Here is a 26,053-nt window from a genome sequence, read left to right as displayed (position 1 = left end):
GCAAACCTGCCTGCCAGAATGCTGGTCCCCCGCCTGTTAAGGTGCAACCCGTCCCTTTTGTACAATTCATCCTTACCCCAAAACAGATCCCAGTGGTCTGAGAATCTAAAACCCTGCTTGCCGCACCAGCTCCTCAGCCACACATTGAGATCCCATATCTCCCTGTTCCTGCCCTCACCAGCACGAGGAACTGGAAGCAAACCGGAGATAACCACCCTGGAGGTCCTGCTTTTCAGCCTTCTTCCGAATTCTCTGAAGTCCCGCTGCAGAATTTCTTTCCTCTTCTTCCCGATGTCATTTGTGCCGACGTGCACTACCACTTCCGGTTGTTCACCTTCACCCTTGAGGATGCTCTGCAATCGGTCCGTGATGTCCTGCATCCTGGCTCCAGGGAGGCAACACACCATCCTTAAATCCCGCCTGTTGCCACAGAAACCCCTTTCTGTACCTCTCACTATGGAGTCCTTTACTACCACGGTTCTGCCTGTCGTCCATCTCTTCGGCTTGGCTTCAGTTTTTGACTTGCAGACCTGTCCACCTCTAAGACTAGCAGTGTCTTCTGTCCCGACAGCTTCCAAGAGAGTGAACCTGTTTTCAGGAACCACATCCCCCGGGGTCTCCTGTACTCCAAGCATCCATCCCTTTCTCATCGTCGCCCCCCCTCTCTCTTCTGGTATCTTCGGTGTCATAATCTCCCTGTAGGTCCTGTCCAGAAAACTCTCGTTTTCCCGGATGAACCGGAGGTCATCCAGTTGCCTCTCCAGTTCCCCAACACGGCCCTTCGGGAGCTGAACCTGGACACACTTTCCACAGTTGCAGCAGCCGGAGGCACCATCAGTGTCGCTGACCTCCCACATCAGGCAAGCATCACACTGAATCAGTTTACCTGTCATCTCTTCACCACCTCTCACCCTCTCCAATTGTGGCGTAGTCACTTCCCTCAGCCTCCTCGCTGAAGGCTCTCGAACTAAAGATTCACACTTTCCTCACAAGGCACTTCCCTCAACAAGGCTGCTTATATCCAATCTACAGTCCAGCTCCAAGCCAGACCACTCAGGAACTTGGGCTATATTATGTCTTTTTGTGACTGTATGCTTTTCTGCGATCGTAACGATGTGTACTGTGTGCTGTTGCTACTCTGCTTTACACCTTGTCCCTGGAGGAACGCTGTTTTGTTTTGCTGTATGCACGTGTGGCTGATTGACAATTAAACTTGAACTTGAATGTGGCGACGGGTTCTTTTCCGGGTCTGATCTACAGTCAGATCTCACTCGGAGACAGACAGATAAACCTGGGAGTGGGGTTGATTAGAGAAAGGATAATGGTAGCAGGCTACCCCCCCACCCACCCCTAAAACCCTCCCCATACCCTGCAGAATGTGTCAATGGTTTCTTACCTGGTCTGACCTGCAGCCGGATCTCACTCTGGAACACATGGATATATTGGGGATTGACGTAGGATGAATCATCATGATTCCTTTCCCTGAATGCAGCCAGACACAGGTAGCTGTGACTGTCCTCCACTCTCAGCTGCTTTATCCTGATCCAGGCATTTCCCAGCTCTGGGTCCTCGACGAGCTCGTACTGAGTCACTCCATTTTCTGCTGCCCACGATCCATTTCGAATACGCCTGAAGGTGACGATGAGTTGGTAAGGATTCTTCCTCATCCACGTCACCGTGTGTGCGGTGAGGCTCTGCGGAGGCCGTGTGAACACACAGGGTAACGTGGCCGAAGCTCCCTCGGTTCCAGTCATCACAGAGACACTCTCATTGGGAGCTGAGGGAAGGACAGGTGCCAGAATAAATCAGTTAACCCTCAGTAAAAACGTTTAACACTGACAAAATTTCCAGCCTGCAAAATAATAGAAACTCCCCACAGCACCCTCCTGAATAAAAACACAACCCATCTGTGTCTCACTAATTGCAAACCATTCAGACAAGAGAAACTCTTTAGAACATAAAACAGTCCCATCGGGCAGGAGGTAGAGAAGCCGAAACCTCACACCACCACGTTCAGGAACAGCTAATTCCCTTCAACCATTCAGTTGTTGAACCAACTGACACCAACACTAATCAGTGGAGTGTAACAACACTAATCAGTACAGTCTAACAACACCAATCAGTACAGTGTAACAACAAAAATCACAGCAGTGTAACAACACTTGGCACAAAAGTATAACAACACTAATCACTACAGTGTAACAACACAAATCACTACAGTATAACAACACTAATTAGTACAGGTAACAACACAAATCACTACAGTATAACAACACAAATCAGTACAGGTAACAACACTAATCACTACAGTATAACAACATGAATCACTACAGTATAACAACACAAATCACTACAGTGTAACAACATGAATCAGTACATTCTAACACAGTAAAGGGGACACAACAGCAGAGTGCAGAATAAAGTGTGACAGTTACTGAGAAAGTTCAGTGCGGGCAGGCAGTGAGGTGCAGGGCCATAATGAAGTGGGTTGCCACGGTAGCACAGCCATTAGCGTGACACTATGACAGCTTGGGGTGTCGGAGTTCAGAGTTCAATTCCTGCACCGTCTGTAAGGAGTTTGTACGTTCTCCCTGTGACCGCGTGGGTTTCCTCCGGGTGCTCCGGTTCCCTCCCACAGTCTAAGGATGGACTGGCTCGTTGGTTAATTGGTCATTGTAAATCGTCGTGGGTTCAATAGGTGGGTTTCTGGGTGGTGTGGTTCGTTGGGTCGGAAGGGCCTGTTCTGTGCTGTATCTCTAAATGAATAAACAAATAAATAATGAGGTGGAGAGTCCATCTTATCGTACTGGGGGACCACTCCGTAGTTATAACTGTAGGATAAAAGCTGTCCTTCAGCCTGGTGGTCCGTGCATCCAGGCTGTTGTACCTTCTGCCCAGTGGGAGAGGGCCGAAGAGAGAATGTCCAGGGTGGATGGGAGGGTCTCTGATTTTGCATTCTGTTTCACAGAGATGGTGAGAAGTGTAGACAGAATCCATGGTGGGGGGCTGGCTTCTGTCTTGATGAAGGGGTTAACCTGTGAGGAGAGATTCAGTCGCCTGGGACTATACTCTCTGGAGTTCAGAAGAATGAGTGGCGATTTTATAGAAACATACAAAATTTTGAAAGGGATAGATACGATAGAAGCAGGAAAGTTGTTTCCATTGTTAGGTGAGATTAGAACTAGGGGACATTCAGGGAGAAGATTTAGGATGGGGATGAGGAGAAACTGTTTTTCCCAGAGAGTGGTGAATCTGTGGAATTCTCTGCCCAGGGAAGTAATTGAGGTTTCTTCACTAAATATATTTAGATAGATAGATAGATAGATACTTTATTCATCCCCATGGGGAAATTCAACTTTTTTTTCCAATGTCCCATACACTTGTTGTAGCAAAACTAATTACATACAATACTTAACTCAGTAAAAAATATGATATGCATCTAAATCACTATCTCAAAAAGCATTAATAATAGCTTTTAAAAAGTTCTTAAGTCCTGGCGGTTGAATTGTAAAGCCTAATGGCATTGGGGAGTATTGACCTCTTCATCCTGTCTGAGGAGCATTGCATCGATAGTAACCGGTCGCTGAAACTGCTTCTCTGTCTCTGGATGGTGCTATGTAGAGGATGTTCAGAGTTTTCCATAATTGACCGTAGCCTACTCAGCGCCCTTCGCTCAGCTACCGATGTTAAACTCTCCAGCACTTTGCCCACGACAGAGCCCGCCTTCCTTACCAGCTTATTAAGACGTGAGGCGTCCCTCTTCTTAATGCTTCCTCCCCAACACGCCACCACAAAGAAGAGGGCGCTCTCCACAACTGACCTATAGAACATCTTCAGCATCTCACTACAGACAGTGAATGACGCCAACCTTCTAAGGAAGTACAGTCGACTCTGTGCCTTCCTGCACAAGGCATCTGTGTTGGCAGTCCAGTCTAGCTTCTCGTCTAACTGTACTCCCAGATACTTGTAGGTCTTAACCTGCTCCATACATTCTCCATTAATGATCACTGGCTCCATATGAGGCCTAGATCTCCTAAAATCCACCACCATCTCCTTGGTCTTGGTGATATTGAGACGCAGGTAGTTTGAGTTGCACCATATCACAAAGTCCTGTATCAGTTTCCTATACTCCTCCTCCTGTCCATTCCTGACACATCCCACTATGGCCGTGTCATCAGCGAACTTCTGCACATGGCAGGACTCCGAGTTATATTGGAAGTCTGATGTGTACAGGGTGAACAGGACCGGAGAGAGTACGGTTCCCTGCGGCGCTCCTGTGCTGCTGACCACCGTGTCAGACCTACAGTCTCCCAACCGCACATACTGAGGTCTATCTGTCAAGTAGTCCACTATCCAATCCACCATGTGAGAGTCTACTCCCATCTGCGTTAGTTTGTGCCTTAAGATCTTGGGCTGGATGGTGTTAAAGGCACTAGAGAAGTCAAGGAATGTAATCCTCACAGCACAACTGACCCCATCTAGGTGAGAGAGTGATTTGTGCAGCAGATACGTGATAGCATCCTCCACTCCCACCTTCTCCTTATACGCAAACTGAAGAGGATCCTGGGCGTGCCTGGTTTGTGGCCTCAGATTCTGTATTATCAGCCGCTCCATGGTCTTCATCACGTGCGACGTCAAGGCAACAGGTCTGAAGTCATTCAACTCCTTTGGTTGTGGTTTCTTTGGTACCGGGACAATACAGGATGTTTTCCACTGTCTGGGTACTCTTCTCTGCTCCAGGCTCATGTTGAAGATGCGCTGTAGTGGTTCTCCCAGCTCAGTCGCACAGGCCCTCAGTAATCGTGGGGAAACTCCATCCGGTCCAGCCGCCTTGCTGGTACAGATCTTCCTCAGTTGACCTTCCACCTGTGCAGCCGTAATCCTGGGTGTGGGCAAGGTCTCCTGTGAGTGGCTATTTTCCTGTGAGGGAAGTAAGCCTGGTGTGGATTTCTGCGGTGAGGATGAGATTGAGCTGTCGAACCTGTTGAAGAAGTTGTTCAGCTGGTTCGCTTTCTCCACATCTCCACTTATAAGAAACAGTTAGATAGGTTTTTACATAGTAAGGGAGTTAAGAGTTATGGGGAAAAGGCAGGTAGATGGAGCTGAGTTTACGGACAGATCAGCCATGATCTTATTGAATGGCGGGGCAGGCTCGATGCGCCGGATGGCCGAATCCTGCTCCTATTTCTTATCTTCTTATAGATCAATGTGACAGGTTGAGCCCTGTAATCGTGTCCTGTCTGCCTCCTCCCCCTGACATTCTGCAGAATCACAATCGGGATTAGGATAATTTCACCGGCTTGTGTTTTGTGCAGCAGTACATTGCAATCATCATCATCGGTATGTGCTGTGTTGTGTGATGTGGGCAATCACAGTCTCTTAACCATGATGAACACACACAAAATGCTGGAGGAACTCAGCAGGCCAGGCAGCATCTCTGGAGAAGAGTAAACAGCTGATGTTTCAGGCTGACCCCTTCATCAGGACTCACACCGTGCAGAACAGGCCCTTTCATGAGTTCTGATGCAGAGTCTCAGCACAAAACATCGACTGTTTACTCAATTCTGGTGGGAGGAATGTTTGAAATTCTGAGATTGATGTGACTGTTGGGCTGTAGTTTATTTTGCTCTCCTTCAGTTTCTGTTTTCTTTCTTCTGCTGATTGGTGGGTTGGGGTTCTAGAGGGACGATGTATTGTTTTTTGTGTGAGGGAGGGGTTAGGGATTGGTGTCTGATGTTCCTGTTGCTGATTGGTGGGTTGGGGTTCTAGAGGGACGATGTATTGTTTTTTGTGTGAGGGAGGGGTTAGGGATTGGTGTCTGATGTTCCTGTTGCTGATTGGTGGGTTGAGGTTCTAGAGGGACAATGTATTGTTTTTTGTGTGAGGGAGGGGTTAGGGATTGGTGTCTGATGCTCCTTTTGACTTTTCTGTGTGGGTGATCTGTGTGGGGAGAGGGTGTTGGGTTTGGTGCTGTCAGCATTGTATTTTTTGAGAGGGAGGGGTTTGGATTCTTGGGGCTTTTGATCTTCTGACGATTGTCTTCCAGGTGGGCGATCTGTTGGCTTTTGTGCGAGGGAGGGAGGTGCAGGGGTTTGAGGTTCATGAGATTTTTCTTTTTCCTTTTCGTGTGTGTGTATTGATGACTTTTCATGTGGGGATATTGACGTCTTTTCTTGAAACGAATCCCATGGTTTTTCTGGATATCATGGTTATCTGGAGAAGGTGAATATCAGAGTTGTATTCTACATGCAAACTTTGGCAATAAAATGAACCTTTGATCCTTTCCCCATAGACGCTGCCCGACCTGCTGAGTTCCTCCAGTATTTTGTGTGTGTTGCTCTGGATTTCCAGCAACGGCAGATTTTCTCCTGTTTATGTCCATGATTGTTCTTGGCAATTTTTCTGCAAAAGTGGTTTCCATCACCTTCTTCTGAGCAGTGTCTGTACAGGACGGGTGAGCCCAGCCATTGTCAATACTCGTCAGAGATTGTCTGCCTGGTGTCAGTGGTCGCATAACCAGAATTTGTGATCTGCACCAGCTGCTCATACGACCATCCACAACCATATCCCATGGATTCATGTGACCTGATCGGGGGCTAAGCAGGGGCTACACCTCACCCAAGGGTAAAGTGAAGGCTAGCGGAGGGTAGGAGTGTCTTACACCTCCTTTGGTAAAGACGTATCTTCACCCTGACACCCTGTTATACATTGCAATACATATTAATTTAAAACTGTAAATTTCAATAAGAATTATATACCTACATGTATAATTTTAAATTAAATAAGTAGCACAAAAAGAGGAAAAAATAGGGAAAAAAGTGAGCTGGTACTCATTCTTCTCATTGTCCATTGAAAAATTTGACGGCAGAAAGGAAGAAGCTCTTCCTGAAACGTTGAGTGTGTGTCTTCTCTGGGAAGCTTCCTGATCCTCCGTTAGAACTCCACTCATTCCTCCTAGGCTCAGGCAAGGCCCCGCCAGGGGGCCACCCTGTGTGAAGGACCGTCTGAGATGGAGATGTGGTGGGGAAATGGAACTCATCACCAGCTGAGGCTGGGAGTGGCCGATATAACATTCATCCCCAGAGTCTGGACACAGAATACAATGGGTGCTGGAGGTTCTGACCCATCCCTGAACACTGCAGAAGATGCTGAGATGGTGTGGGAGAGAGCAGAGGCCTCTGTGGACGTGCTGGAGTCTGTCGTGGGTTGGGGACAGGCCCCTCCCATCGGTGCTGCCTTCCTCTTTTGCTCAGTGCTGCCCCCCCAGTGTTCACTTAGTGAGAGACAAGCTGGACCAGGACAATATCAATAGACAATAGACAGTAGGTGCAGGAGTAGGCCATTCTACCCTTTGAGCCAGCACTGCCATACAATATGATCATGGCTGATCATCCACAATAAGTACCCCGTTCCTGCCTTCTTCCCATATCCCTTGACTCCGCTATCTTTAGGAGCTCTATCTAACTCTTTCTTGAAAGCATCCAGAGAATTGGCCTCCACTGCCTTCTGAGGCAGAGCTTTCCATAGATCCACAGCTCTCTGGGTGAAAACGTTTTTCCTCAACTCTGTTCTAAATGCCTACCCCTTATTCTTAAACTGTGACCTCTGGTTCTGGATTCCCCCAACATCGGGAATCTGTTTGCTGCCTCTAGTGTGTCCAATCCCTTAATAATCTGCAAACACGAGGAAATCTATCTGTAGATGCTGGAAATTCAAACAACACACACAAAATGCTGGTGGAACACAGCAGGCCATGCAGCATCTATACGGAGAAGCACTGTCAACGTTTCGGGCTGAGACCCTTCGTCAGGCTGCACTCCCTCAATAATATGAATGTCCTTCCTCAAATTTAGAGACCAAAACTGAACACAATACTCCAGGTGTGGTCTCACCAGGGCCCTGTACAACTGCAGAAGGTCCTCTTTGTTCCTATACTCAACTCCCCTTGTTATGAAGGCCAACATGCCATTAACTTTCTTCACTGCCTGCTGTACCTGCATGCTTACTTTCAGTGACTGATGAACAAGGACACCTAGGTCTCATTGTACTTCCCCTTTTCCTAACTTGACACCATTCAGATAGTAATCTGCCTTCCTGTTCTTGCCACCAAAGTGGATAAACGCACATTTATCCACACTAAACTGCATCTGCTATGCATCTGCCCACTCACCCAACCTGTCCAAGTCACCTTGCATTCTCCTAACATCCTCCTCATTTTCACACTACTACCCAGATTTGTGCCATCTGCAAATTTGCTAATGTTACTTTTAATCCCTTCATCTAAATCATTAATGTATATTGTAAATAGCTGCAGTCCCAGCACCAAGCCTTGCGGTACCCCACTAGTCACTGCCTGCCATTCTGAAAAGGACCTGTTAATCCCTACTCTTTGTTTCCTTTCTGCCAACCAATTTTCTATCCATGTGAGTACCCTACCCCCAATACCATGTGCTTTAATATTGCCCACTAATTTCCTGTGTGGGACCTTATCAAAGACTTTCTGAAAGCCCAGGTACACTACATCCACTGGCTCTCCCTTGTCCATTTTCATGGTTACATCCTCAAAAAATTCCAGACGATTAGTCTTTTCTTTCTTTTTCAATCTTTTTATTAATATCAACATGATAAGATTAGTACATAGATATTGGGATTACAAACTTACAAAATTAAAATGAACATAAAAGGATACACAAGCAATAAGTACAATATAGTTAAGTCTTCCTAAATCATGAATGATACAAATATAAACGAAACAAAAAAACTAAGTAATTCATGTTGAAAAAAAACAGAAAAGAGAAAAAGAAAAAAAATATTAATACCCTAAGAAAAACTAAACTAACAAACTAACCACTATTAAGAAAAAAAAGGAAAGAAGTTTATAGTATCTCTAAAAAAAATTACAAAACCATCAGTGTCCCCAACTCCGATCCTCTCAATATAATCAAAACTGGAAAAACCGGAACAGCGTCAAATTACATCATGTGAAAATATTGAATAAATGGCCTCCAAATCTTTTCAAATTTAATAGAAGGGTCATATACGACACTTCTAATTTTCTCCAAATTTAGACATAACATAGTTTGAGAAAACCAATGAAATATGGTAGGGGGATTAATTTCTTTCCATTTCAACAAAATAGATCTTCTAGCCATTAATGTAAGAAATGTAATCATCCGACAAGCAGAAGAAGATAAATAGATTGACGCCATCATTGGTAAACCAAAGATTGCAGTAATAGGATGAGGTTGTAAATCAATGTTCAATACCATGGAAATAATATCTAAAATGTCTTTCCAATATTTTTTCAAAAGTGGACATGACCAAAACATATGAGTTAAAGAAGCTATCTCAGAATGACATCTGTCACATATAGGATTTATATGGGAATAAAAATGAGCCAATTTATCCTTGGACATATGAGCCCTGTGCACAACTTTAAACTGTATCAATGAATGTTCAGCACATATAGAGGATAAATTAACTAATTGAAGAATTTTATCCCAATTCTCAATAGGGATAGTAAAGTTAAGTTATCTTTCCCAATCATTTTTAATCTTATAGAAGGCCTCTGTATGTATTTTCATAATTATATTGTAAACATTTGATATTAGACCTTTCTGAAAAGGATTTAGTTCTAAAAATTTCTCCAAAATACCTGAAGAATCAAGATTTGGAAAGGTAGGAAGTACAGTGTTTAAGAAATTCCTAATCTGTAAATATCTAAAAAAATGAGATCTGGGCAAATTATATTTATTAGATAATTGTTCAAAAGACATAAAACAATTATCCAAAAATAAATCAGAAAATCGTAGTATTCCTTTAGTCTTCCAAGCTGAATAAGCTTGGTCCATAATAGAAGGATGAAAAAAGAAATTGGATACAATAGGAATAGTTAAAACAAATTGATTCAACCCAAAAAATTTCCGAAATTGAAACCATATACGTAAAGTGTGTTTGACTCTCGGAATGTCAATTCGTTTATGCAATTTAGAAAGAGCAAAGGGAAGAGAAGTCCCTAAAATAGAACCCAATGAAAATCCTTGTACAGATTTAGTTTCCAGATTTACCCAATGAGGGCTAGGAGATAAATCCCAATCCCTTAACCAACATTTCAAATATCGAATAATAATTGTCCAATAATAAAATCTAAAATTAGGCAATGCCAATCCACCTTCCTTCCTTGCCTTCTGTAAATATCTTTTACCTAATCTAGGATTTTTGTTATGCCATATATATGAGGACATTTTTGAATCAACATTGTCAAAAAAGGAATTCGGAATAAAAATTGGTACCGCTTGAAATATATATATAAGAACTTGGGTAAAATAATCATCTTAATAGCATTAATCCGACCTATCAGAGATAAAGACAATGGTGACCATTTAGCGAACAAACATTTAATCTGATCAATTAAGGGTAAAAAATTAACCTTGAATAACTCCTTATGATTTTTTGTAATTTTAATCCCTAAGTATATAAAAAAGTCATTAACTAATTTAAAAGGTAAATTTCCATAAATTGGAACCTGTCTATTTAAGGGGAACAATTCACTCTTATTAAGATTCAATTTATACCCGGAAAAATTACTAAACTGAAGATTAGTCAAGCACGATTTCCCCTTCATAAATCCATGCTGACTTGGACCGACGGTGTTACTGCTATCCAAATGTGCTGTTATTTCATCTTTTATAATTGACTCCAGCATCTTCCCAACCACTGATGTCAGGCTACCTGGTCTATAATTCCGTTTTCTCTCTCCCTCCTTTCTTAAAAAGTGGGATAACATTAGCTGTCCTCCAATCCTCAGGAACTGATCCTGAATCTATAGAACATTGGAAAATGATTACCAATGCTTCCACGATTTCTAGAGCCACCTCCTTAAGTACCCTGGGATGCAGACCATCAGGCCCTGGGGATTTATCGGCCTTCAGTCCCATCAGTCTACTCAACACCATTTTCTGCCTAATGTGAATTTCCTTCAGTTCCTCCGTTACCCTAGGTCCTCTGGCCACTATTACTTCTGGGAGATTGTCTGTGTTCTCCCTAGTGAAGACAGATCCAAAGTACCTGTTCAACTCGTCTGCCGTTTCCTTGTTCCCCATAATAAATTCACCAGTTTCTGCCTTAAAGGGCCCAACTTTGATCTTAACTAATTTTTTTCCTCTTCACATACCTAAAGAAGCTTTTACTATCCTCCTTTATATTCTTTGCTAGCTTACCTTCGTACCTCATCTTTTCTCCCCATATTGCCTTTTTTGTTATCTTCTGTTGCTCTTTAAAAGTTTCTCAATCCTCTGGCTTCTCCCTCATCTTTGCTATGTTATACTTCTTCTCTTATATTTCTATACTGTCCTTGACTTCCCTTGTCAGCCACGGTTGCCCCCTACTCCCCTTAGAATCTTTCTTCCTCTTTGGAATGAACTGATCCTGCACCTTCTGAATTATTCCCAGAAACACCTGCCATTGTTGTTCCACTGTCATCCCTGCGAGAGAATCCTTCCAGTCAACTTTGGCCAGCTCCTCCCTCATGGATCCATAGTCCCCTTCCTTCAACTGTAATACTGACACTTCCGATTTTCCCTTCTCCCTCTCAAATTGTAGATTAAAACTTATCATATTATGGTCACTACCTCTTAATGGCTCCTTTACCTTGAGTTCCCTTATCAAATCCGGTTCATTACATAATACTAGATCCAGAATTGCCTTCTCCCTGGTAGGCTCCAGTACAAGCTGCTCTAAGAATCCATCTCGGAGGCACTCCACAAACTCCCTTTCTTGGGGTCCAGTACCATCCTGATTCTCCCAGTCTACCTGCATGTTGAAATCCCCCATTACAATCGTAGTATTACCTTTCCGACATGCTAATTTTAGCTCTTGATTCAACTTGTACCCCATATCCAGGCTAACATTTGGGGGCCTGTAGATAACTCCCATTAGGGTCTTTCTGCCCGTACAATTTCTCAGTTCTATCCATACTGACTCTACATCTCCTGATTCTATGTCACCCCTCGCAAGGGACTGAATTTCATTCCTCACCAGCAGAGCCACCCCACCCCCTCTGCCCACCTGTCTGTCCTTTCGATAGGATGTATACCCTTGAATATTCATTTCCCAGCCCTGGTCCTCTTGCAGCCATGTCTCTGTTATTCCTACAACATCATACTCGCCAATTTCCAACTGAGCCTCAAGCTCATCCACTTTATTTCTTATACTTTGTGCATTCATATATAATACTTTTAATCCATTACTCCTCTTGCTTCTCACACCGATCCCTATTGCACTTGGCCATACACTCCAATCCCTTCCTGAGCTTTCTGCCCCTTTAATTCTGATGTCTTTCTTAACTTTTCTTATTCTCTCTTTCCCTTTAACTCCATCCTTGTATTTCCAGTTTGTCTCCCCCCCCCCCACTTATCAGTTTAAACACACCCATGTAACAGTGGCAAACCTGCCTGCCAGAATGCTGGTCCCCCGCCTGTTAAGGTGCAACCCGTCCCTTTTGTACAATTCATCCTTACCCCAAAACAGATCCCAGTGGTCTGAGAATCTAAAACCCTGCTTGCCGCACCAGCTCCTCAGCCACACATTGAGATCCCATATCTCCCTGTTCCTGCCCTCACCAGCACGAGGAACTGGAAGCAAACTGGAGATAACCACCCTGGAGGTCCTGCTTTTCAGCCTTCCTCCGAGTTCTCTGAAGTCACGTTGCAGTATTTCTTTCCTCTTCTTCCCGATGTCATTTGTGCCGACATGCACTACCACTTCCGGCTGTTCACCTTTACCCTTGAGGATGCTCTGCAATCGGTCCGTGATGTCCTGAATCCTGGCTCCAGGGAGGCAACATACCATCCTTAAATCCCGCCTGTTGCCACAGAAACCCCTTTCTGTACCTCTCACTATGGAGTCCTCTACTACCACGGCTCTGCCTGTCGTCCATCTCTTCGGCTTGGCTTCAGTTTTTGACTTGCAGACCTGTCCACCTCTAAGACTCGCAGTGCCTTCTGTCCCGACAGCTTCCAAGAGAGTGAACCTGTTTTCAGGAACCACATCCCCCGGGGTCTCCTGTACTCCAAGCATCCATCCCTTCCTCATCGTCGCCCCCCTCTCTCTTCTGGTATCTTCGGTGTTACAATCTCACTGTAGGTCCTGTCCAGAAAACTCTCGTTTTCCCGGATGAACCCGAGGTCATCCAGTTGCCTCTCCAGTGCCCCAACACGGTCCTTCGGGAGCTGAACCTGGACACACTTTCCACAGTTGCAGCAGCCGGAGGCACCATCAGTGTCGCTGACCTCCCACATCAGGCAAGCATCACACTGAATCAGTTTACCTGTCATCTCTTCACCACCTCTCACCCTCTCCAACTGTGGCATAGTCGCTTCCCTCAGCCTCCTCGCTGAAGGCTCTCGAGCTAAAGATTCGCACTTCCCTCGACAAGGCCGCTTATATCCAATCTACAGTCCAGCTCCAAGCCAGACCACTCAGGAACTTGGGCTATATTATGTCTTTTTGTGACTGTATGCTTTTCTGAGATCGTAACGATGTGTACTGTGTGCTGTTGCTACTCTGCTTTACACCTTGTCCCTGGAGGAATGCTGTTTTGTTTTGCTGTATGCACGTGTGGCTGATTGACAATTAAACTTGAACTTGAATGTGGCGACGGGTTCTTTTCCGGGTCTGATCTACAGTCAGATCTCACTCGGTGACAGACAGATAAACACGGGGGTGGGGGTTGATTAGAGCAAGGATAATGGTAGCAGGCTTCACCCCACCCACCCCTAAAACCCTCCCCATGCCCTGCAGAATGTGTCAATGGTTTCTTACCTGGGGTGACCTGCAGCTGGATCTCACTCTGGATCACATGGATATATGGGGGATTGACGTAGGATGAATCATCATGATTCCTTTCCCTGAATGCAGCCAGACACAGGTAGCTGTGACTATCCTCCACTCTCAGCTGCTTTATCCTGATCCAGGCATTTCCCAGCTCTGGGTCCTCGACGAGCTCGTACTGAGTCACTCCATTTTCTGCTGCCCACGATCCATTTCGAATACGCCTGAAGGTGACGATGAGTTGGTAAGGATCCTTCCTCATCCACGTCACCGTGTGTGCGGTGAGGCTCTGCCGAGGCCGTGTGAACACACAGGGTAACGTGGCCGAAGCTCCCTCGGTTCCAGTCATCACAGAGACACTCTCATTGGGAGCTGAGGGAAGGACAGGTGCCAGAATAAATCAGTTAACCCTCAGCAAAAACGTTTAACACTGACAAAATTTCCAGCCTACAAAATAATAGAAACTCCCCACAGCACCCTCCTGAATAAAAACACAACCCATCTGTGTCTCACTAATTGCAAACCATTCAAACAAGAGAAACCCTTTAGAACATAAAACAGTCCCATCGGGCAGGAGGTAGAGAAGCCTAAATCTCACACCACCACGTTCAGGAACAGCTAATTCCCTTCAACCATTCAGTTGTTGAACTAACTGACACCAACACTAATCAGTGGAGTGTAACAACACTAATCAGTACAGTATTAGAACACTAATCAGTACAGTCTAACAACACCAATCAGTACAGTCTAACAACACCAAGCTGTACAGTATAACAACACCAATCAGTACAGTGTAACAACAAAAATCACAGCAGTGTAACAACACTTGGCACAAAAGTATAACAACACTAATCACTACAGTGCAACAACACAAATCACTACAGTATAACAACACTAATCAGTACAGGTAACAACACAAATCACTACAGTATAACAACACTAATCAGTACAGGTAACAACACAAATCACTACAGTATAGCAACACTAATCGGTACACGTAACAACACAAATCACTACAGTATAACAACACTAATCAGTACAGGTAACAACACAAATCACTACAGTATAACAACACTAATCAGTACAGGTAACAACACAAATCACTACAGTATAACAACACTAATCAGTACAGGTAACAACACAAATCACTACAGTATAACAACACTAATCGGTACACGTAACAACACAAATCACTACAGTATAACAACACTAATCAGTACAGGTAACAACACAAATCACTACAGTATAACAACACTAATCAGTACAGGTAACAACACAAATCACTACAGTATAGCAACACTAATCGGTACACGTAACAACACAAATCACTACAGTATAACAACACTAATCAGTACAGGTAACAACACAAATCACTACAGTATAACAACACTAATCAGTACAGGTAACAACACTAGACATGACAGTATAACAACACTAATCAGTACAGGTAACAACACAAATCACTACAGTATAACAACACTAATCAGTACAGGTAACAACACTAATCACTACAGTGTAACAAGATGAATCAGTACATTCTAACACAGTACAGGGGACACAACAGCAGAGTGCAGAATAAAGTGTGACAGTTACTGAGAAAGTTCAGTGCAGGCAGGCAGTGAGGTGCAGGGCCATAATGAAGTGGGTTGCCACGGTAGCACAGCCATTAGCGTGACACTATGACAGCTCGGGGTGTCGGAGTTCAGAGTTCAATTCCTGCACCGTCTGTGAGGAGTTTGTACGTTCTCCCTGTGACCGCGTGGGTTTCCTCCGGGCGCTCCGGTTTCCTCCCACAGTCTAAGGATGGACCGGCTCGTCGGTTAATTGGTCATTGTAAATCGTCGTGGGTTCAATAGGTGTGTTTCTGGGTGGTGTGGCTCGTTGGGTCGGAAGGGCCTGTTCCGTGCTGTATCTCTAAATGAATAAACAAATAAATAATGAGGTGGAGAGTCCATCTTATCGTACCGGGGACCACTCCGTAGTTATAACTGTAGGATAAAAGCTGTCATTCAGCCTGGTGGTCCGTGCATCCAGGCTGTTGTACCTTCTGCCCAGTGGGAGAGGGCCGAAGAGAGAATGTCCAGGGTGGATGGGAGGGTCTCTGATTTTGCAGTCTGTTTCACAGAGACGGTGAGAAGTGTAGACAGAATCCATGGTGAGGGGCTGGCTTCTGTCTTGATCCATGTCACAGGTTGAGCCCTGTAATCGTGTCCAGTCTACCTCCTCCCCCTGACATTCTGCAGAATCACAATCGGGATTAGGATAATTTCACCGGCTTGTGTTTTGTGCAGCAGTACATTGCAATCATCATCATCGGTATGTGCTGTGTTGTGTGATGTGGGCAATCACAGTCTCTTAACCATGATGAACACACACAAAATGCTGGAGGAACTCAGCAGGCCAGGCAGCATCTCTGGAGAAGAGTAAACAGCTGACGTTTCAGGCTGACCCCTTCATCAGGACTCACACCCTGCAGAACAGGCCCTTTCATGAGTTCTGATGCAGAGTCTCAGCACAAAACATCGACTGTTTACTCAATTCTGGTGGGAGAAACGTTTGAAATTCTGAGATTGATGTGACTGTTGGGCTGTAGTTTATTTTGCTCTCCTTCAGTTTCTGTTTTCTTTCTTGATGCTGATTGGTGGGTTGGGGTTCTAGAGGGACGATGTATTGTTTTTTGTGTGAGGGAGGGGTTAGGGATTGGTGTCTGATGTTCTTGTTGCCGTTTGGTGGGTTGGGGTTCCAGAGCGACGATGTATTGTTTTTTGTGTGAGGGAGGGGTTAGGGATTGGTGTCTGATGTTCCTGTTCACTGTTCTGTGTGGGTGATCTGTGTGGGGAGTGGGTGTTGGGTTTGGTGCTGTCGGCACTGTATTTTTTGAGAGGGAGGGGTTTGGGGGCTTGGGGCTTTTGATCTTCTGACGATCGTCTTCCAGGTGAGCAATCTGTTGGCTTTTGTGCGAGGTAGGGAGGTTGGGGGTGGAGGGTTTGATGTTTGCGACATTCTTCCATTTCCTCTTCATGTGGGGGTATTGATGTCTATTCTTGTAACGAATCCCATGGTTGTTCTGGATACCATGGTTATCTGGAGAAGGTGAATATCAAAGTTGTATTGTTACGTACCCCGTAACTGGGTCACTTACCAGCAAAGATAGAGAGGTCCGTTGAATTCTGATGGTACTATTTTTAAACGTTTTTATTTATAAAGAGGCACAAAAGTAAGGTTAATACAAACATTCAGATAATATACATCATCAATACTCAATCTAAAGCGCGGGTATAGTAATAATCAACAATAAGAAGTAGCTCTATCGTTTGTCTAGGGGTAAAACTATTGTCCGATGGAAATATCAAAGTCTCTGGAGTTCATGCAGGCTTTTAGCCTTCCGGGGACCGCTGGGTTTCACGTGTGGAGAGAGAGAGAATTTTTGGTGAGAAAATAACTTGCCAGCCTTTTGGACTCAAATCGTTGAATCGGGAACGTGGGTTCCCCGTTGTCAGTTCGAAGTCCTTTTCGGTGTTATCAGCCACTCGTTCCCCAGGCTAGGGGAACCGAATCACACGTGGCTCCCGAACAGCTTCCCGTCATCACGGGAGCGATGAGCGATGGTGTCTCCTTCTGGTGCGTCGCTGGGATACTGCCTCCTGCAGTCTCCTTTTTATCTTGACTTGCAGAGTTGTAGATGTCAATCAATACAATTAATACAATAATTAATTGATACAATCCCCACCCCACATTGCCCGAGGGTGTCCATGTCCCTGATATCTGGCACGTAGTATAGAGTCGCAATTCACACAGGTGTCTCTAAGAACAATGGTCAAATCCGTTGCATTGTCTCTCATTTCCTGGGTCCAAGACCCGAATTAATAGCGATCTTGCGATTCTCAGGAAGGAGGGGGCTGGTATCATAACAGTATTCTACATGCAAACTTGGACAATAAAATGAACCTTTGATCCTTTCCCCATAGACGCTGCCCGACATGCTGAGTTCCTCCAGTATTTTGTGTGTGTTGCTCTGGATTTCCAGCAATGGCAGATTTTCTCCTGTTTATGACCATGATTGTTCTTGGTAGTTTTTCTACAAAAGTGGTTTCCATCACCTTCTTCTGAGCAGTGTCTATACAGGACGGGTGACCCCAGCCATTGTCAATACTCTTCAGAGATTGTCTGCCTGGTGTCAGTGGTCGCATAACCAGAATTTGTGATCTGCACCAGCTGCTTGTACGACCATTCACCACCTGATCCCATGGATTCACGTGACCCTGATCGGGGGGGCTAAGCAGGGGTTACACCTCGCCCAAGGGTAAAGTGAAGGCTAGTGGAGGGTAGGAGTGTCTTACACCTCCTTTGGTAAAGGCGTATCTTCACCCTGCCACCCTGTTATACATTGCAATACATATTAATCAAAAACACTAAATTTCAGTAAGAAATATATACCTACATGTATAATTTTAAATTAAATAAGTAGCACAAAAAGAGGGGAAAAAAGGAAACAAAGTGAGCTGGTCCTCACTTTTCTGATTGTCCACTCAGCAATCTGACGGCAGAAAGGAAGAAGCTCTTCCTGAAACGTTGAGTTGTGTGTCTTCTCTGGGAAGCTTCCTGATCCTCCATTAAAACTCCACTCATTCCTCCCAGGCTCAGGCAAGGCCCCACCAGGGGGCCCGTTGAAGGTCTGGGGGCCACCCTGTGTGAGGGACCGTCTGAGATGGAGATGTGGTGAGGAAATGGAACTCATCACCAGCTGAGGCTGGGAGTGGCCGATATAACATTCATCCCCGGAGTCTGGACACAGAATACAATGGGTGCTGGAGGTTCTGACCCATCCCTGAACACTGCAGAAGATGCCGAGATGGTGTGGGAGAGAGCAGAGGCCTCTGTGGACGTGCTGGAGTCTGTCATGGGTTGGGGACAGGCCCCTCCCATCGGTGCTGCCTTCCTCTTTTGCTCAGTGCTGCCCCCCAGTGTTCACTTAGTGAGAGACAAGCTGGACCAGGACAATATCCAATCTACCATCCAGCTCCAAGCCAGACCACTCAGGAACTTGGGCTATATTATGTCTTTTTGTGACTGTATGCTTTTCTGCGATCGTAACGATGTGTACTGTGTGCTGTTGCTACTCTGCTTTACACCTTGTCCCTGGAGGAACGCTGTTTTGTTTTGCTGTATGCACGTGTGGCTGATTGACAATTAAACTTGAACTTGAATGTGGCGACGGGTTCTTTTCCGGGTTTGATCTACAGTCAGATCTCACTCGGTGACAGACAGATAAACACGGGGGTGGGGGTTGATTAGAGAAAGGATAATGTTAGCAGGCTTCACCCCACCCACCCTAAAACCCTCCCCATGCCCTGCAGAGTGTGTCAATGATTTCTTACCTGGTCTGACCTGCAGCTGGATCTCACTCTGGATCACATGGATATACGGGGGATTGATGTTGGATGAATCATCATGCTCGCTTTTCCTGAACTCAGCCAGACACAGGTAGCTGTGACTGTCCTCCACTCTCAGCTGCTTTATCCTGATCCAGGCATTTCCCAGCTCTGGGTCCCTGACGAGCTCATACCGAGACACTCCGTTTTCTGCTGCCCACGATCCAATTTCATTACGCCTGAAGGTGACGATGTGTCGGTAGGGATTCTTCCTCATCCACGTCACCGTGTGTGCGGTGAGGCTCTGCCGAGGCCGTGTGAACACACAGGGTAACGTGGCCGAAGCTCCCTCGGTTCCAGTCATCACTGAGACACTCTCACTGGGAGCTGAGGGAAGGACAGGTGCCAGAATAAATCAGTTAACCCTCAGCAAAAACGTATAACACTGACAAAATTTCCAGCCTGCAAAATAATAAAAACTCTCCTCAGCACCCACCCAAATGAAAACACACCCAAATGTGTCTCACTAATTGCAAAGCATTCCGACAAGAAAATATCTTCAGAACAGAAAACAGTCCCATTGGGCAGGAGGTAGAGAAGCCTAAATCTCACACCACCACGTTCAGGAACAGCTAATTCCCTTCAACCATTCAGTTGTTGAACCAACTGACACCAACACTAATCAGTGGAGTGTAACAACACTAATGAGTACAGTATAACAACACTGATCAGTACAGTGTAACAACTCTAGTCAGAAAAGTGCAACAATACTAATCACTGCAGTGTAACAACACTACCCATTACAGTGTAACGACACCAGTAGATACAGTCACAGCATGTGTCACTACAGTGTGACAACCCAATCACTACAATGTAACAACACTGATCAGTACACTGTAACAACATCAGTCAGTACTGTGTAACAACTCTAGTCACTGTACTGTAACAACACTAATCACTACAGAGTAACAATACTAATCAATACAGTATACCAACAATAATCAGTCCTGTGTAATACTTACTGTACTGAAAGTGTTCAACAGCCTGAGCTGGTGTGTTTGACCGGAAATTCTACAGTGAACCCTCTCCAGTGTAATACTTACTGTACTGAAAGTGTTCAATACCCTTACTGGTGTGTTTGAGAAGGAATTCTACACGGAACTCTCTCCAGTTTAATACTTACCATACTGAAAGTATTCTACAACCAGAGCTGGTGTGTTTGACAAGGAATTCTACAGTGAACCCTCTCTAGTGTAATATTTACTGTACTAAACGTGTTCAACTGCCTGGGGTAGTGCGTTTGACACAAAATTCTACAGTGAACCCTCTCCAGTGTAATATTTTCTACATGGAAAGTGTTCAACAGCCTGAGCTGGTGTGTTTGACAGGGAATTCTACAGTGAACCCTCTCCAGTGTAATACTTACTGTACTGAAAGTGTTCAACAGCCTGAGCTGGTGTGTTTGACATGCAATTCTCCAGTGTAATATTTACTGTACTAAACGTGTTCAACTGCCTGGGGTAGTGTGTTTGATACAAAATTCTACAGTGAACCCTCTCCAGTGTAATACTTACTGTACTGAAACTGTTCAACAGTCTGAGCTGGTGTGTTTGAGAAGGAATTCTACAGTATACCCTGCGTTATAGAAAGATAGAGCAGTGGGCTGTTTACTGTTTACCTGTGCTGCAAACTATATGCATTCTGTATTATTCTTTATTAGTTGATATTTGGTAATATTGTGTTTTATGAGCTGTGTGTGATATATGTTGATTCCAGGGATGAAGGGGTTAATCTATGAGGAGAGATTGAGTCGCCTGGGACTATACTCTCTGGAGTTTAGAAAAACGAGAGGGGATCTGATAGAAACATAAAAAATTTTGAAAGTGTTTGATAAGATCGAAGTGGGAACGTTGTTTCCATTGGTCAGTGAGACTCGTACTAGGGAACGTTGCCTCAAGATCCATGAGAGAAGATTTAGGACAGAGATGAGGAAAATCTTTTTTTCCCAGAGAGTGGTGAATCGGTGCAATTCTTTACCCAGGGAAGCAGTTGGGGTTTCCTCACTAAATATATTTAAGAAACAGTTAGATAGGTTCTTACATAGTAAGGGAATTAAGGGTTATGGGAAAAAGGCAGGCAGATGGAGCTGAGTTTATGGACAGATCAGCCATGATCTTATTGAATGGCAGAACAGGCCCGATGGGCCGGATGGCCGACTCCTGCTCCTATTTCTTATCTTCTTATGTTTTGTGAGTGCACCTTGATCCAGAAGAAGGTGGTTTCACTAGAACACTAGAATACTACAGCACAGTACAGGCCCTTCAGCCTTCGATGTTGTGCCGACCCATATATTCGTTTAAAAAAAAGTACTAAACCCACACTACCCCATAACCCTCTATTTTTCTTTCATCCATGTGCCTGTCCAAGAGGCTCTTAAATACCCTTAATGTTTTAGCCTCCACCACCATCCCTGGCAAGTCATTGCAGGCACTCACAACCCTCTGTGTAAAAAACTTACCCCTGATGTCTCCCCTAAACTTCCCTCCCTTAACTTTGTACATATGCCCTCTGGTGTTTGCTATTGGTGCCCTGGGAAACAGGTACTGACTATTCACCCTATCTATGCCTCTCATAACCTTGTAGACCTCTATCAAGTCCCCTCTTATTCTTCTACACTCCAAAGAGAAAAGTCCCAGCTCTGCTAACCTTGCTTCATATGACTTGTTCTCCAGTCCAGGCAACATCCTGGTAAATCTCCTCTGCACCCTCTCCATAGCTTCCACATCCTTCCTATAATGAGGTGACCAGAACTGAACACAATACTCTAAGTGTGGTCTCACCAGAGATTTGTAGAGTTGCAACATGACCTCTCTACTCTTGAATTCAATCCCCCTATTAATGAAGCCTAGCATCCCATAGGCCTTCTTAACTACCCTATCAACCTGCGCAGTGACCTTGAGGGATGTATGGATTTGAACCCCAAAGTCCCTCTGTTCATCCACATTCTTAACCAACCATTAACCCTGTACTCAGCCTTCTGGTTTGTCCTTCCAAAATGCATCACCTCACACTTAACCGGATTGAACTCCATCTGCCATTTTTCTGCCCAACTCTGCAGACTGTCTACTGCAGCTCCATCCACAACTCCTCCAATCTTCGTGTCATCCGCAAACTTACTCACCCATCCTTCCGCTTCTACATCCAGGTCATTTATAAAAATCACAAATAGCAGGGGTCCCAGGACAGATCCCTGCGGCACTCCACTAGTCACCGACCTCCAGGCAGAATACTTTCCTTCCGTGACTACCCTCTGCTTTCTTCCTTTAAGCCAATTTTTCATCCAAACAGCCAAGGTTCCACTGATCCCATGCCTCATGACTTTCTGGATGAGTCTCTCATGGGGGACCTTGTCAAATGCCTTGTTAAAATCCATGTAGACCATATCTACCAACCTACCCTCATCAATTACTTTTGTTACTTCTTCAAAAACATCAATTAGGCTTGTGAGGCACAACCTTCCCTTCACAAAGCCGTGTTAACTATCCTTGAGTAGACTGTACTTCTCCAAATACTCATAGATCCTATCCTTAAGAATCCTTTCCAATAGTTTGCAGACCACCGACGTAAGACTCACCGGTCTATAGTTCACAGGATTCTCCCTATTACCTTTTTTAAATAAGGGAACTACATTTGCCATTCTCCAGTCCTCTGGCAGTTCCCCTGTAGCCAAAGAGGATTCAAAGATCATAGCTAACGCTTCAGCGATCTCTTCTCTCAATTCCAACAGCAACCTGGGGTATATCACGTCTGGCCCTGGGAACTTGTTAAACTTGATGTTTTTAAGAAGATGCAACATTTCTTCTTCCTTAATCTCCACATTGTCCAGCACACAGACCTGTTTCTGTTTCGACCTCACCCTGATCAAGGTCCTTTTCACTTGTGAATACTGAAGCAAAGTATTCATTTAGGACCTCTCCAACCTCCTCCGCCTCCAGGCACATGTTGCCCTCTTTATCCTTTAGCAGTCCCACCTTCGTTCTCATCATCCTCCTATTCTTCACATAGGCATAGAACGCCTTGGGGTTCTCCTTAATCCTACATGCCTAGGCCTTCTCATGCCCCCTTCGAGCTCTCCTAAGTCCTTTCTTAAGCTCCTTCCTGGTTACCCTATATTTCTCATGAGCCCCTCCTGCTTCCTGCTTCTTATATCTAACATATGCTTCCTTCTTCCTCTGGACGAGTTGCCTCACGTGTTTCGTCAGCCACGGTTCCCTTTTCCTACCATTTTTTCCTTGCCTCAGTGGGACAAATCTATCCTGAACCCAGCACAAGTGGTCCCTAATCTTCTCCCGCATTACTTCTGTGCTTTCACCCTTGAACATCTGTTTCCAATTTACTCTCGCTAGTTCCTGCCTCATCCCTTCATTGTTAGCCCTTCCCCAGTTAAGCACTTTCCCATTTTGTCTGTTTTTATCCTTTTCCTTAGCTCTGCTGAAGCTAAGGGAGTTGTGGTCACTCTCACCAAAATGTTCCCCCACCAAGAGGTCTGTCACCTGACCAGGTTCATTACCCAGAACTAGATCCAGTATGGCCTCTCCTCTCATCGGCCGGTCCACATACTGTGTCAGGAATCCTTCTTGAACACACCTGACAAATTCAGCCACATCTATCTCCCTTGCAGTCAGGAGGTACCAGTCAATATGAGAGAAGTTGAAATCACCCATAACTACAACCCTGTATTTCCTGCACAATACTAAAATCTGCCTGCTTATCTGCTCCTTGGTGTCCTGAGGGCTATTTGGGGGCCTATAGACTACTCCCAGCACAGTCATTCCTTCCTATTTCTGACTTCCACCCACACTGACTCCTTGGACACTCCCTCTGCAGCGTCCTCCCTTTCTATAGCCGTGATACTATCCCTGACCAGTAATGCTACTCACTCCCCCTTTCTACCTCCCATCCTGTTCCTTTTAAAACACCTAAACCCTGGTACCTGCATCAGCCAATCCTGCCCTTTCTCCAGCCAAGTTTCAGTAACGGCCACAACATCGTAGTTCCATGTACTGATCCATGCTCGAAGTTCATCCCCTTTATTCCTAATACTCCTAGCTCTGAAACAGACACATTTCAGCCCCTCTAAATGGCTACGTTTATGTTTTGTCCCCTGCCTGTCCTTCCTCACCAACTCAGAACACATAGCATCATGCCCTTGTCCTTCTACCCTAATCTCTGCACTCACATTCTGATTCCCACCCCCCTGCCAAACTAGTTTAAACCCTCCCCAATAGCTCCAGCAAACCTGCCCGCCAGGATATTGCTCCCTTTCCAGTTCAGGTGCAGCCCGTCCTTTTTGTACAGGTCAGACCTTCCCCAGAAGAGATCCCAATGATCCAGAAATCTGAACCCCTGCCCCCTGCACCAACTCTTCAGCCACGCATTCATCTGCCATAATTTCCTGTTCCTACCCTCTCTGTCTCGTGGCACAGGCAGCAGTCCCGAGATTACCACCCTTGACATTCTGTATCTGTGTACAGTCAGATGGCAATAAACTTGACCTTGATTGCTGCTTTCTGATGCAACGCTCTGTGCCTGTGTTGCTGCGGCAACTGGATTTTCACTGCACCTGTGCAGACACGTAGGCAGACGTGCAATGAAAATCGAACCTGCAGCAGCAAGTAAGTTCAGTTCCACTCACCTCATTATAGGAAGGATGAGGAAGCTTTCGAGAGGATGTAGAGGAGATCTACCAGGATGCTGCCTGGACCAGAGAGGATGTTTAATGAGGAAAGGTTGAGCGAGCTGGAGACTTTCTCTTGGGAGTGAAGAAAGATGAGAGGTGACTTGATAGAGGTGAACAAGATGATAAGAGGCATAATCGAGCAGACAGCCAGAGACTTCTCCTGGAAAGTATTGGGGGGATGTCAGAGGTCAGAGGCAGGTTCATTACACAGAGAGTGGAGGGTGTGTAGAACAGATGGAGTTCAACCCAGATAAGTGTGAAGTGATTCATTCTGGTAGGTCAAATTTGAATACAGAATATATGAATGGTAAGACTGGTGGCAGTGTGGAGGATGAGCTGGATCTTGGGGACTCTGTCCATAGGACACTCAAAGCTGCTGCACAGGTTGACAGTGGTGTTAAGAAGGTGTATGGTGGACTGGCATTCATCAGCTGTGGGACTGAGTTCAAGAGCCCTGAGGTAATCTCTCTAGAGTAGGTTACATGGTCAGCACAGCATTGTGGGCCGAATGGCCTGCAATGTGCTGTAGATTTCTGTTTCTATATTCTCTGTAAGAGAGGATCACTGATCCTCCAGGTTCGGGGGTTCAGCTCAGGGTAACAACCCTGACGGGTAAAACAATGTTGTTATGGAAACAGCAATGGAGAACCCTTCGACATCTGAGTGTGACGGTATTCCTGAGTCCCACTCGGGAATTGTATGACTGACAGCAGTGAAAACCGAGAGGAAGCTACTGACACGATGAAGGAAGCCCTGAATGCTGCCAGAGATGGAGGCCCTTCATTGCTGACTGAAATGGCAGCAGCGTCACGGACCGGGGAGAGGGGGAGGGGGAGAGGGAGGGGGAGAGGGAGGGGGAGGGGAGAGGGAGGGGGAAGGAGGGAGAGGGAGAGGGAGAGGGAGAGGGAGGGGGAGGGGGAGAGGGAGAGGGAGAGGGGGAGAGGAGAAGGGGGAGTGGGAGAGGGAGAGGGGGAGGGGAGAGGGGGAGGGGAGAGGTGGAGGAGAGAGGGGGAGGGGAGGGGAGAAGGGGGAGTGGGAGAGGGAGAGGGGGAGGGGAGAAGGGGGAGTGGGAGAGGGAGAGGGGGAGGGGGGGAGGGGGAGAGAGGGGGGA

General features: G+C 45.5%; 1 protein-coding gene across 2 annotated transcripts in view; it reads right to left on the bottom strand.

The window, feature by feature from the left end:
* The window catches only part of LOC140728888 (uncharacterized), a 491,623-nt gene that overhangs the window by 339,993 nt on the left and 125,577 nt on the right, over window positions 1–26,053 (bottom strand). For both annotated transcript variants that reach the window (XM_073047964.1, XM_073047965.1), the window contains exon 2: window positions 19,209–19,589. In XM_073047964.1, the coding sequence (XP_072904065.1) occupies window positions 19,209–19,589 (381 nt within the window). The remainder of the gene's footprint in view (window positions 1–19,208; window positions 19,590–26,053) is intronic.

This window comes from Hemitrygon akajei, chromosome 6 (genome assembly GCF_048418815.1).
Source record: "Hemitrygon akajei chromosome 6, sHemAka1.3, whole genome shotgun sequence".
In the NCBI taxonomy this organism is placed as follows: Eukaryota; Metazoa; Chordata; class Chondrichthyes; order Myliobatiformes; family Dasyatidae; genus Hemitrygon; species Hemitrygon akajei.
The sequence above is the reverse complement of the archived record's forward strand: the minus strand, read 5'-3'. Positions and strand labels throughout refer to the sequence as shown.